The 13,029-nt window shown below is 44.2% G+C and overlaps 1 protein-coding gene across 1 annotated transcript; it reads left to right on the top strand.

Moving 5' to 3' along the window:
- Positions 1 to 4: 4 nt before the first annotated feature.
- On the top strand, positions 5 to 5,347 carry MCL1 (MCL1 apoptosis regulator, BCL2 family member). The gene is made up of 3 exons (XM_059137512.1): positions 5 to 792; positions 1,143 to 1,390; positions 2,353 to 5,347. Exons 1-3 carry the CDS (start codon positions 105 to 107, stop codon positions 2,467 to 2,469), a joined length of 1,053 nt encoding a protein of 350 aa, XP_058993495.1. The 5' UTR covers positions 5 to 104; the 3' UTR covers positions 2,470 to 5,347.
- The last annotated feature ends 7,682 nt before the right edge of the window (positions 5,348 to 13,029 follow it).

Raw genomic sequence — 13,029 nt, forward strand, 5'->3', positions numbered from 1 at the left:
AGAAGCTCCTCTCACAGTCCTACTTCCGCTTCCTTCCACCGAGGAGTTAGGCTCATCCCCCATTTTTCTCACCTGGGAGGCGGCGTCGGCGTCGGCAGCTTGAGATGTTTGGCCTCAAAAGAAACGCAGTAATCGGACTCAACCTCTACTGTGGGGGGGCCGGGCTGGGGGCCGGCACCGGGGGCGCCTCCTCTTCGGGAGGGCGGCTTTTGGCTTCGGGGAAGGAGGCCACGGCCCGGCGGGAGGTAGGGGGAGGGGAAGCCGGTGCGGTGATTGGCGGAAGCGCCGGCGCGAGTACCCCGGCCACTCTCGCGCCGGACGCCCGGAGGGTCGCGCGGCCCTCGCCCATTGGCGCCGAGGGCCCCAACGTCACCGCGACCCCCCCGAGGCTGCTGTTCTTCGAGCCTACCCGCCGCGCGTCGCCGCCTGAAGAGATGGAAGGCCCAGCTGCCGACGCCATCATGTCGCCCGAAGAGGAGCTGGATGGGTACGAGCCGGAACCTTTGGGGAAGAGGCCTGCTGTCCTGCCTTTGCTGGAGTTGGTGGGGGAGGCCAGCAGTGGCCCCTGCACGGACGGCTCACTGCCCTCGACGCCACCCCCAGCAGAGGAGGAGGAAGACGAGTTGTACCGGCAGTCCCTGGAGATTATTTCTCGGTACCTGCGGGAGCAGGCAACGGGCGCCAAGGACGCGAAACCACTGGGCGGGCCTGGGGCTGCCAGCCGGAAGGCGTTAGAGACCCTCCGACGGGTCGGGGACGGGGTACAGCGCAACCACGAGACGGCCTTCCAAGGTAAGGGGGTTAGTCGCCGAGGCTGCATTGCCTTTTTTCACCTGTCCCTGGACTCACCCACCAAAGGTGGGTGGAAACCGAAAACAAGTCTGTGTTGAAATGACTCGTAATCTATTTCTGAACCCAGAATTTTCTGGCCGTGAGTCATTGTATCCGCCCATCTTAATTCTTTTGGAAATGGCAGCTCTGTTCAAAGCCCGGAAAGGGTGGGATGTCAGTTTTCAACTGGGGTCGGACTGAGTTCTATAGACCCCAAATAGCGATTTCCCCCGCCGTGGGTGGGCGGACAAATCATGCCCTGGTTTAGACAAAGGAGGCCGTGAGAACCTGCATGCTTTTCTTCCTCTCAGGCATGCTTCGGAAACTGGACATCAAAAACGAAGACGATGTCAAATCTTTGTCTCGAGTGATGGTGCATGTTTTCAGTGACGGAGTAACAAACTGGGGCAGGATTGTGACTCTTATTTCTTTTGGTGCCTTTGTGGCCAAACACTTGAAGAGTATAAACCAAGAAAGCTGCATCGAACCATTAGCAGAAAGCATCACAGATGTTCTCGTAAGGACAAAACGAGACTGGCTAGTCAAACAAAGAGGCTGGGTAAGTTTGTTTTAAGGTTGAAGAGGGGTTTTGGAGTGGAAATGGAATGAAGGATTTTATAGAGAAAGTCTGGGGCTCTCTAAAGCTTTTTAGGATGCACAACTCAGGTTTCAGCCTCCTAACTTAGGATCTCTGTTTGCCTAACCTTGATTTAAGTAGTGAGTTCACAGAGATAGTGTGTATGACCGACTTGAATTGTTTCATCAAAAATCCGGTTTTCTGGGGACGCCTGGGTGGCTCAGTTAGTTAAGCAGCTGCCTTTGGCTCAGGTCATGATCCCAGCGTCCTGGGATCGAGTCCCACATCAGGCTCCTTGCTCCGCAGGGAGCCTGCTTCTCCCCCTGCCTCTGCCTGCCTTTCTGTCTGCCTGTGCTTGCTCTCTCGCCCTCTCTCTCTGATAAATAAATAAAATCTTTAAAAAAAAAAAAATCCGGTTTTCTGGGGCGCCTGGGTGGCTCGGTGGGTTGAGCCGCTGCCTTCCTCTCGGTCATGATCTCAGGGTCCTGGGATCGAGACCCTCGTCGGGCTCTCTGCTCAGCAGGGAGCCTGCTTCCTCCTCTCTCTCTGCCTGCCTCTGCCTACTTGTGATTTCTGTCAAATAAATAAATAAAATCTTTTTTAAAAAAATTTTTTTTAAAAATCCGGTTTTCTGTAGGCTATTTTACTGGGTGTTGAGTCTTTTGCTTTTGGTATTGTAATTTGACTGGATACTTTTCAGTGGATTCAAATTGTGAAAAAAACTAGTCACTTGAGGATAATAGTAAACTAAATTTCTGAGAGCTGCGCTGCAACCCCCCCCCCCCAAAATGAATGTGTCTTTTGTAGGCTGGGTAAATAATTGGTTCATTATGTTTTGAGGGGGGCAGAACTTTAGATTTTTTAAATTCTTTTCTTTATGAATAGTGTTTTTAAGCCAACGGAAACCCATACTTGAAAATGTGCTTTTCTTTTTTGTTTTCTAGGATGGGTTTGTGGAGTTCTTCCATGTAGAGGACCTAGAAGGTGGCATCAGAAATGTGCTGCTGGCTTTTGCAGGTGTTGCTGGAGTAGGAGCTGGTTTGGCATATCTAATAAGATAGCCTTTTAAGTGCAATAACTGACTTTTAACCAACCCCAGGCAACAAAACCATGTGTGACTGCTGTGAAATCAAATGTATTTATGAAGTTGGACTTAGAGCTGTCCAGGCTGTAACCTCCGAGAGTTCTCCAGCAACGTAGAACAGCAAGTGGCAAGAGGATTATGGCTAACGGGAATAAATACATGGGAAAAGTAGTCCCCCTTGAAGAGTCACTGTCTAAAAGAAGCAAAGTTCAGTTTCAGCAACAGGCAAACTTTGGGAGGCCATGGAGGAGAACTTTTAGATTTAGTGAAGATGGTAGGGTTGAAGAGACTTAATTTCCTTGTCTAGAACAGGAGAGTGGCCAGTAGCCAGGCTAGTCATAGAGTCCAATAAATATGTCCACTGAATTCATTAACTTCTTAAAGTGTTAAAAGAGAAGCACTAACAATGGCATTGATCTGTATAAAATGGATTTAAGCTACAGGTAATAGAACTATGACTAGAAGCCTCAGTACTGTACAACAGTGTGTGAAGGGAAGCTTTTTCTCTGCAATTAGCCTTCCCAGGTATACTTATTGAATGGAAAGTCCCAAGTGTTCAGGACTTTTATACCTGTTCTACTTTGGCTTGGTTGAGTGGTTTAGTTTATTAGCCTAGTAATGGCCAAGAATACTTGACTTAAGGCTCAATAATCAGAGTTGCAAATATGAGAATATCCTCAATTTTTAAGGCAAAAACAACTTGTAAATGTATTGTCTGTAAAAATTGTATATATTTTTACAGAAAGTCTATTTCTTTGAAATGTAAAGGGATGAAGAGTCTCGAAATACATTAGTTTTTTCATACCTGTTTGAAAATTTACAACTTCTGTAGTTAGGAATCTATTTCTTACAGCTTTACTATTCTAAATTTTGTCCTGGTCAGTTCTAGATTGTATACAGAACCAATTGGTGCAGTTGTACACAACTTGGTTATAATGGAACAATACTGATTCATAACTATGCAGACTTTAATTTTGCTATCTGGTTGGTAAGTATTCCTCAGTTTTTGTTTTTGTTTTTTAAACTTGGGATTGAGAAATTGAGGAGTGGAAATTCTTCCTTTTCACCTCCTTACATGCGGGTTTTCAATAATTGAGTCAAAGTGGAGTTTAAGTTTGGGGCAGGGGCACATGTGGGCTGATAACTTACAAAATAATGGGCTCTGGTTGGTGAGTAGCTACTCACTTGAGTTCCTTATATTTGACCTAATTTAACTGGTGAAATTTAAATTGAGTTTATGAGCTCATCTTCAAAACTTTTGCTAAAAGATTTTCAGCTGTTCCAAGTGGGACTTACTAACAGTATGTATATAAAAAGATCACATCAGTGGATGAGAGATATTTGATCCCTTGTTTGCTTAATAAATTGTAAAATGATGACTTGGAAAAGCAGGCTTACACTCTAACCATGGTGCTATTATTAGGCTTGCTTGTTTAAACACAGGTCTAAGCCTAGTATATGAATAAAACAAATACTTATGTTTCATTTCTATTAATGATTCCCAAACTTTGTTTCAGATTTTTGTATTGGCATCTCTTTGGATTTCAGACTTGACATGTTATTGAACCTGACTTTTATTTTCTGTCTTTGCTGCTTAATTCTCCCTCTATAGATAGTTATTTCAGTTCTTAATACCCTTACCCTGCCATCCCTGAACTCTTACTAGCCCTTTTAATTTTTGGCACTATGAACCCTACGTAAGCCCCTAAACCCCCACCCCAGGAGACCAGAGACCTTCATCCTTAATGAATTTTATTCTTGGGATGTGGTGGTACAGTGGGTGCCATGACCATAACAGTCACGTGGTAGGAGGAGTCCCTTTTCCTTGGATTGGTACCTTTTCAGTTGCTTCGTCCTGTCTGGGGCGGGGAGGGGGGAGTTTTAAAAGTCCCTTTAGGAATTTTCAAAGGAAGGGACAGCAAATTATGTGACTTTCTGTAGGTTCCTTTGCGTTCAAAAATGCTCATTTAAAATCATAGAGACGGGCTCTGTTAAACCTCAAAGAGTTACATAAAAGCTACTGGTAAACTGAAGAAAGCTTCTATAGTAGACCTAGGGTCATTTGAAAGCTTCATCCATAGAACATGACCTTTAGTCTATGGACTCCAGATGAAAATAGGTATGAATAAAATGACTAAGAATGTAATAGGGAAGGATTGCCCTGCCTGCCCATCATCGAGCCATAAGGTCATCTAGCTAGAGCTATTTTTACCTATGTATTTATCATTCTTGATCATGAACCATTTATTTATGTCAGGTTTATCTCTAAGGACCTAAAAGCACTTTATGTAGTTTCTAATTAATCTTAAAATCTGGTGAAGGTGACTAAAAGGCCTGTCTCCCCATATGCAGTTGTGGAAATAAGCACATAGATGTAAATTGGAGGAGTTTAGGGAACCCACCTCCCTATTTACTAGGTGTTAACTGCTGAAATGTAGAGGAGGATGTTAGTTGAAACTTTGGGTTGGGCTCTCAGGGCTTAGGGAGCCCAAGTGCTTTAGGGAAGGGTGGGTAGTTTTCTAGGGAGAGGAGGAGGCACGTGTTCTAAGTGCTGACGAGCTGCATAGTTCAAGCAAATCCTCCAGAATGGAGAGGGAGGGGCTGCTTGGAAAGCTGGCTCTCAGCAACTTGTCTTATGCTTCTCTCAGGGAAAAACATGCAATCCTCTAGTACCCATGTACACTCTGTTGGGGGTGAACACCTTGGTTCTGGTTAAAACAGCTAATGCTGTTGACAGCTGTGCCAGGAAGGGTTAGGACCAACTACAAATTAATGTGGGCTGTAAAATGTAGTGTGTTTCCCTAACTTCCTGTTTTTCCTGAGAAGAAAATAATAAATCTTTTATTCAAATGCAAGGTGTGGTACGGGTGTTTTCTAATCCATGACTGTCTTCCTTCCCCCACTTAGACAAGCCTTTTAAGGAAGTCTGGCTGAGTAAATAAATAACAGGTGAATTAACAAGCAAAAGCCTCATAAAGCTGATTTGCTTTAGAGCAAAGGATGCTTCCCTTCCAAATAACCCCTTCCTTCATTCAAATTAGAGGTACTGGGTTTTGAAATGTATTAACTGCTGTAATTCATACATTTTAACAGTCAAAATCCCTGTCCTGGTTTTTTAGTCACCATGAGCTGATTCATTACTGTGGTTCCTCTGTTCCCCATCTCCACCTTCTTAGATGAAGGAGCTAGAAGAATTAGTACCCACAGTTAAGGGTTTTGATAAGGTTCTTGGTACTTTTCCCTCTTCGTCTCCCCAAAACAAAGGTGAGAATAAGTACATTAATTTCAGAAACCCTATCCTGTCTTTTTTATTTTCAGCTACCATGAAATGGAGCTGAATCACCATGGAAATGTGCAGATGTGAAGTTTGCATATTGGTTTCAAGCCCTGAGCACCATTAGTTTGTACTAATAGTACAAACAGGATTCTGTGCTTTTGTGCATTTAGAAGTTCATTTCTGCTTGGAAGCCCCTCTTTTTCTGGAGCCTCACTACTAGGAGATGGCAACTTTTTATCATTACAGAGCTGTTACACACTAGTGCACTCCTAAGCAGAGGGTTGGAGGGAGGGTAACATTGGACCCAAGGGTGTAAATCTGGGCCCTTGTTGAGTTCTGTGCGGTGCAGTCGCTCCATTGGTAGGTTGTGCTGTGAAGCCAGTTCTGTAGTTGAACATTGGCTCAAATGGTAACTAGGTAACATGAGTCACTGAGGGAGTCAAAGTAATCAACACTTCCTTCGTTTGACACAACCAGACTTTGTCTTTCAGTTCCTGTTTTGTGACTTTAGAGCTCTTGCTTCATACTGTTTCCTTTCAGAAAATGTTAAAGCAGTTGTGACAGCTGGTATATTTTACAAAAATTAAAGGGAAATAACTTGCACAACTGGTGTGTTGCATGGCTCCAGCCAGATGCTCAGAGCATGGGCTGTTAATTCCTGGAGTTCAGAATGATCTGCTGTCTTAATTTATCCCTAGTTCTTTCTGGCCCCACTTGTTCAATGACAGAACTTGTCTTCTTGAATCCTCCCACACTGTTCAAAGGCTTCTCATTTTCAAGATTTTGAAAATTTAACTGGACCAACTTTGTAGTTTCAGAGTTATCTTAGTTATGTGTAGCATGTGGGAAGATGGGGGTTGGGAATGCAGATGGAACAGGCATCTGAGGATTCAGTGGAGGTTTGGGGGGTTATTTTTGTTTTGGTTTTTTTTAGACTTTGAAATTTTTGGGGCACCTACCTGGTTCAGTTGATAGAGCATGCAACTCGATCTCAGGGTTGTGGGTTCAGGTCCCAGGCTGAGCATGGAGCCTAGTTTAACGAAAAAAAAGTAAGGTACCTGACTGGTTCAGTCAGAGGAGTGTGTGATTCTTTTTTTTTTTTTTAAGATTTTTTAAATTTATTTGTCAGATCATCACAAGTAGGCAGAGAGAGAGAGAGGAGGAGGAGGAAGCAGGCTCCCTGCTGAGCAGAGAACCCGATGTGGAGCTCGATCCCAGGACTCTGGGATCATGACCCAAGCCAGAAGCAGAGGCTTTAACCCACTGAGCCACCCAGGTGCCCCGGAGTGTGTGATTCTTGATCTCCAGGTCATGAGTTTGAACCCTATGTTGGGTGTAGAGATTACTTAAATACATTGTTTTTAAAATATTTTAAGTAAGCTCAGTACTCCATATGAGGCTCAAATCTTAAACCCCAAGATAAAGAGTCACCTGCTTTACCAACTGAGTCAGCCAATTGCCCTGAGAATTCAGTGTTCCTTACTCATGATTCTTGGGAGGTAAAAAAAAAAAAAAAGAATACATGTGGCAGGCTTTTGTTCCCACACTATACTTGGTTTCCCTTTGCAGTTCCTTTCTTTACCTGCATAGAATAATTGTTCCTGACTGGTGGGAAACCTGTTAGGACCACGGATACTACTCCAGATTTTACCTTCCAAGTTTCCATTTTCATGGTGTATTTCTGCATTACTCACTTTGCCTGCTCTCATTTCCTGTTCAAGGATTACTGTAGTTTAAGAATGTTGCAACTCTGCAATGAGCTGGGACATTTAATGAGCTCTAGGTAGCCAGATGTTCGTTGGAGTCTCTTCATTTATTCATTACATGGTAGTGGACTGCTTGCTGTTTACCAAGCACAGTTGGACACTGAAATTTTAAAGGGACTAATTCTTCCTCAAGAAAGAGAAGTAGAGAACTGGGGTGCTTGGCTGGCTCATCAGTGGAGCATGCAATTCTTAATCTCAGGGTTGTGAGTTAAAGCCCCACATTGGGCATGGGACTACTTTAAAAAAACAATAGGGAACAGTGGAAAGAAACATGACAGCTAATGATAGAACGATCTTTGATTGGATCCTAGATGAAAACTATAAGGGACATGTGTACAGTTGAGGAAATTTTAATATGGACAATATGTTAAACAGTACTGTATCAGTGTTAAATTGAGTGTGTTTTAATTATAGTGTGATTGATTATGTAAGAGAAGGTTCTTGTTCTCGAGATACGTGCCTGAAGAGTTGATTGTATTACAAAACCATAGAATGAGAAAGCTATTTGTGGCAAGGGTCAAAGCTTAGGGGTACCTGGGTGGCTCAGTGAGTTAAGCCTCTGCCTTGGGCTCAGGTCATGATCCCAGGGTCTTCAGAATGAGGCCCGCAACAGGCTCTCTGCTGGGCAGGGAGCCTGCTTCCTCCTCTCTCTGCGCCTCCCTCTGCCTACTTGTGATATCTCTCTGTCAAATAAATAAATAAAATCTTTAAAAAAAAAGATGTCAAGGCTTCCAGTCTTGTAGGAGTGACAACCATGGACAAAAATAGAATACATTGCATAAAGTGCCATGATAAAGATATTCTAAGATAAGGAGTGGGACAAAGGGTGATCACTTCTGGAAGCAGATATGGTCAAGGCCTCAAAAAAACATTTTTAGGGCCCACACTGGGCTCTGCTCAGCACAGAATTGGCTTGAGTTATTTCTCCCCTTCCTTCTGCTCCTCCCCCATATGCTTCCTTTCTCTGTCTCTAAAATAAATAAATCTTAAGAAAAAAAATTTAGGTTGAACCTTAATGAAAAGGGAACAAAATGCACAAAAGTATGGTGTTAGGAAAGAACCTCCAGGAGCGAAGGGGGAGGGTGGGGAGATGCAGATAATTTTTTTTCTTCTCATTTCTTCCCTCCCTGCCTTCCTTCCCCTTTACCATACATAGCCACTGAATGTAGTATTTGTTCAATTTCTTCCTTTTGGGGTCTAATATAAAAGTAGTGAAAAACACTGGTGGAGGAAAAAAAATGTGTCTTTGGTCTTGGAAGTCTGACTTGGGTCTAAATGACACAGCTGGGTGGGTTGTGCTTATTTGGGAAGTAAAAAAGACAGACGCCATTGATTGTTTCCTCTGTCATGTTCAAGTGGCAGCCCTGAGTACAGAGTCTCTGGGCTCACAGCTATCGCTGGATCTTGGCTGAAGGGCTGGCTTTGGCAAACCTGCTTTAGATCCAGTTGCTTTGAGTAAGGTTGTCTTAAGAGCCTCATCTAGAGTAGGTAGTTCACTCACCAGGGAAAGCAACCAACTTGAATACAGACCCAAGAGTGCTGTGCTCTCTGCAGAAGACTTTGAGAATAAAGGACAGCCCTCAAAAGTTATTAAACTGGACCCCAAGATACTGAATGGTGGCTCCACGCTCTCTAATCCTATTCCCGTGGGAGACTCGATTACAGCTATTCCCATCCTAGTTAAAAAACCAGTTTGCTCTGACTGCCCAGACTTCCCCACAGGCTGCATTCTTGCCCATGAGCTCATTGTTTTGGCTTCTCTGTCTGTATAAATCCACTGCCAGTGCCAGAGGTCTCAGCCAGGGCCCCCTAACTAGCTGGGACTGCATTCCATTCAGAATTTCGCCACCCCCACTTGGTTTTCTTCCCGCCCTCCTGTGGTCACATGTGTGTGTTTATTCAAGTTAGCCTGGGACAAGGTGTGCTGGGAAAGCCGGGCAAGGAAGCAGACAAGGAAAAGAATATTTAACTGTTGTGTTTCATCCTGGATTTGATGACTTTTCCACTTTGATTACGAAACACCTCAGTTCTGTGCCCCTTTAAAAAAAAAAAAAAAGCTGGGCGCCTGGGTGGCTCAGTGGGTTGAGCCGCTGCCTTCGGCTCAGGTCATGATCTCAGAGTCCTGGGATCGAGTCCCGCATCGGGCTCTCTGCTCAGCAGAGAGCCTGCTTCCCTCTCTCTCTGCCTGCCTCTCCATCTACTTGTGATTTCTCTCTGTCAAATAAATAAATAAAAAATGTTTAAAAAAAAAAAAAAAGAAAGAAAGAAACTATGCAGTTCCAAAGCGATGGAGCTGCTTTAAAAAAAAAAAAAAAAGTTAGTTTCTTTGCTAGTAAGAGGAGCTGGTTTCAAAAATTTTGCTACCCAGTTCAGTCTCCCCTACTTGGCTGATCTGACAGTGGTGTTCAGAGTTCATGAGGAGGTAGGGGTTTTATCTGGGAACCTTAGCTTCGTGTGCATTTTACTCCTGAATCTCTATGCATCCCCATCCTCAGCTCCCACCTCCACTTCTGAGTTTGCCTGGAGCAATTCCTACCCCTCTCCTGCCCTTGGTGGGAACCGTGGGGAGGACAGCTGGGGTGCGGTAGGAGCAGCTGTTAGGTTTCACTGCTTTGTTATTGACATTTCCTGAGAAGATAGCTTGTTTATTTCCTTAGCCCCTGAAAGCCCAGATCTAAGGCAAGGTGGGCCCACCCAGGCTGAAGGGTATTGGGAAGGGCAATTCTCTCTTGTGGTCAAGTTTTGAATTAATACTGTATGCTTATGGCAGAATACGCCTTTCTTCTAACCCTCTCTCTCTTCATTTCGAAAAACAAAACTGCAGACTGAGGTTGTGGGAGGTGACATGTCATTTCTCAGAAATCCCTCATCAGGCAAAGCAGAGAAACAGAAAGAGGGAAATAACTTTCGTGTCGAAATGAAATGTTTTGTGTGTGTGTGTGTGTGTGTGTGTGTGTGTGTGTGTGTGTGTTTTGAAATGAGGTGGCTTATTTTCAGCTTTAACGAACAGCTCTGGAGGAGCTTGGTTATAATGGGGAGAAAGGTTTCTTGCCCTGGCTTCCCTGACCCCTTCCCCGTCTTTATAGAGTTTGGTAGTTGGGGTCAAGTGTGAAACAGAAAAGGTCTCTGTATCTTCCTTCCCCATGATGAGCCATGTAGGATGTATCAGTGCTACTGAATCAAAGAAAAACTCCAAATACAGAATAAGAATTTGGTAAGCAATCCCAGATATAGGTTATTTTATTTTATTAAGGATTTTATTTTTAAGTAATCCCTGTACCCAATGTAGGGCTCAAACGTAAAACCCCAAGATCAGGAGTCACAGGCTCTACTGACTGAGCCAGCCAGGCACCCCAGACATAGGTTATTTTAAAAAGAAATGCAGCTGCATTCCTTTTAAGGACAGAACTTGGAGCGATAAAGTTTGTCTAAGGGAAAAAGCTGTGACTCTAGTAATAACCAAGTGTAGGTTTCATGACAGCGTACCTTAAACAAAGACCATGTATATGTAATTATTTCCTTGGGGCTAAAATGCTGAATACATTTGAAAGTATTTTTAATTCCCTGAAACTTTGGGTTGAAAAAGAAAATTTAGATAGGATTTTCCTGAAATGCTGGCAAGTCATGAAAGGCATTTGAAAACAACAAAAACACTTACAGCCATCCAAGTTCTGGATCACTGCAGACCAAATTACTGAATATTTTGATAAAGGGTACCTTATGGGAGTGAAATTGAGTAATAGAACAAAGGAATTAGGTAGAATTTGAAGACTGAAAAGACTACCTTAGGTCTCAGGCATTTGTTTTCTCCCCTATAAACTGGATTTAACTGTCCTCCCTATTTTATTATTGTGATGATTTAAAGAGAATATATACAATTGCTTTACCCTAAAGCACTTATCCAAAACATAGGGAATTTTAGGAAATGTCCCTTAAGGGTTTATTCTATCGGCCATTTCCAAGTCACTGAAGAAGCCACTAGGAAGCAGCCATCATTAGACAGGACCTTGAAAGGGTTCTACAGCTATATTGTGAAGGCCAGAGGTGACACAAACAGGATTCTCCATGGCCAGGTGGAGCAGAAGTTCAGCCAGATGGAAAAAGTCCCAGGGGTCTGTAAACTACCCGCCTGCCAACTCTGCCCTAGTGTCTATGTGGCCAGCAAGCTAAGTGTGATTTTTGTATGTTTCAGTGGTTGGGAAAACACTTTGTGACATGTTAACATGACATGAAATTAAAATTTCAGTGTCATAAATTTGATCTGAACACAGCCATGGCCTATTTGTTTACAGGTTGTCTCTGACTGCTTTTGTGCTACAAGAGCAGAGTCAACTGGTCACAACAGAGAGATACTATGGCCTATTCTGTGGTCCTTCAGAGAAAAAGTTTGCTCACTCCCCTACCAGAGCCAAAAAGGAGTCACATTATGTGATGAAAGACGCAGGTCAACCAGGAGTCAGTAGCAGGGTGGGGAGGGAGAGATGAAAAAAAGGAGGGGTACTCTGGTTCCAAGAGCAGATCAGTTCTGTCCCTCTGGTCAGTGGCAGGGCGTTCGGCACCATACCTTTTAGCCCACAGATCCCAGGGACACAGTCTGCTCCATTTTAGGAATAATCCTACCATCTTTCCTGGTTTTCGTTTCCTCCTCAAAGTTCTATAGCGTTCTGTCTTTTTTTTTTTTTTTTTTTTTTTTTCTCTTTAAAGTAAGCTGTACGCCCGGTGTGGGGCTCAAACCCACAACCCCAAACATACACTGACTGAGCCAGCCAGGTGCCCCTGTGAAGCTGTGTCTCAAAGAGATTCAGGCAAGGCACAGAAGAGTACAGCATTGCACATCTAACCCCAGGCAGGGATCTTCCTAAATTGCACCCATCCCGCCTCTAACTACTGAGGTTCTTCCCCAGGCCACTCCAACAGTTCTCTGGTGCTGCCTGAGAAAATCCCCTGGTTTGTCAGCTTCTTACTACACCTCCCCGTCCCCTGAGGCCTGCTTGCTTCACTGGGATCTGACTGCCATGCCTCATGCGCACCTTGTTCTGGACTAGTGTTATCCATTCATCCCTCAAATTCTCTTTACCTTCAGACCTCAGCCCCAGAACACCCTCTAGATTTTCCCCAGTCTCCCGGGTCAAGGGCCCAAAGTCAGATTCAGAACTTGTGCTGTCTAGTTTGAGGTTAACCCAAACTGTTTATTGCTCTCGATAGACTCCGACTTAGGTACTTTCCTGAGGCTTTCCACTTCCTGTGGAAGAAGCCCCTCCCCTGCCCCCACCCTTTAAAGCTAACACCTCTTCATCACCTGCCTGTGACAAATAAGCCCCCTCTTCTCTAACTCGCCCACCCAGTTGCCTCCCAGCTCCAGAGGTGGTGGATTTGAGGGGTGTTGGTAGGAGAGCGTGGGAACCTGGGAACCCCTACCACATACACCCAAACTACAATCTCCAGTCTAGGCTGATTCTCCGTGTTTCAAGGAGAGGGGGCGGCTCCCTGACTC

The sequence above is a fragment of the Mustela lutreola genome, chromosome 10 (assembly GCF_030435805.1).
Source record: "Mustela lutreola isolate mMusLut2 chromosome 10, mMusLut2.pri, whole genome shotgun sequence".
Lineage (NCBI taxonomy): Eukaryota > Metazoa > Chordata > Mammalia > Carnivora > Mustelidae > Mustela > Mustela lutreola.

What these genes read in the sequence shown, in the direction of transcription:
- MCL1 (XM_059137512.1), top strand. Translation starts at nt 105, where the DNA reads ATGTTTGGCCTCAAAAGAAACGCAGTAATCGGACTCAACCTCTACTGT. An exon ending in CCACGAGACGGCCTTCCAAG is followed by an intron (nt 793 to 1,142) that starts GTAAGGGGGTTA and finishes TCTTCCTCTCAG; the next exon opens with GCATGCTTCGGAAACTGGAC. An exon ending in TAGTCAAACAAAGAGGCTGG is followed by an intron (nt 1,391 to 2,352) that starts GTAAGTTTGTTT and finishes TTTGTTTTCTAG; the next exon opens with GATGGGTTTGTGGAGTTCTT.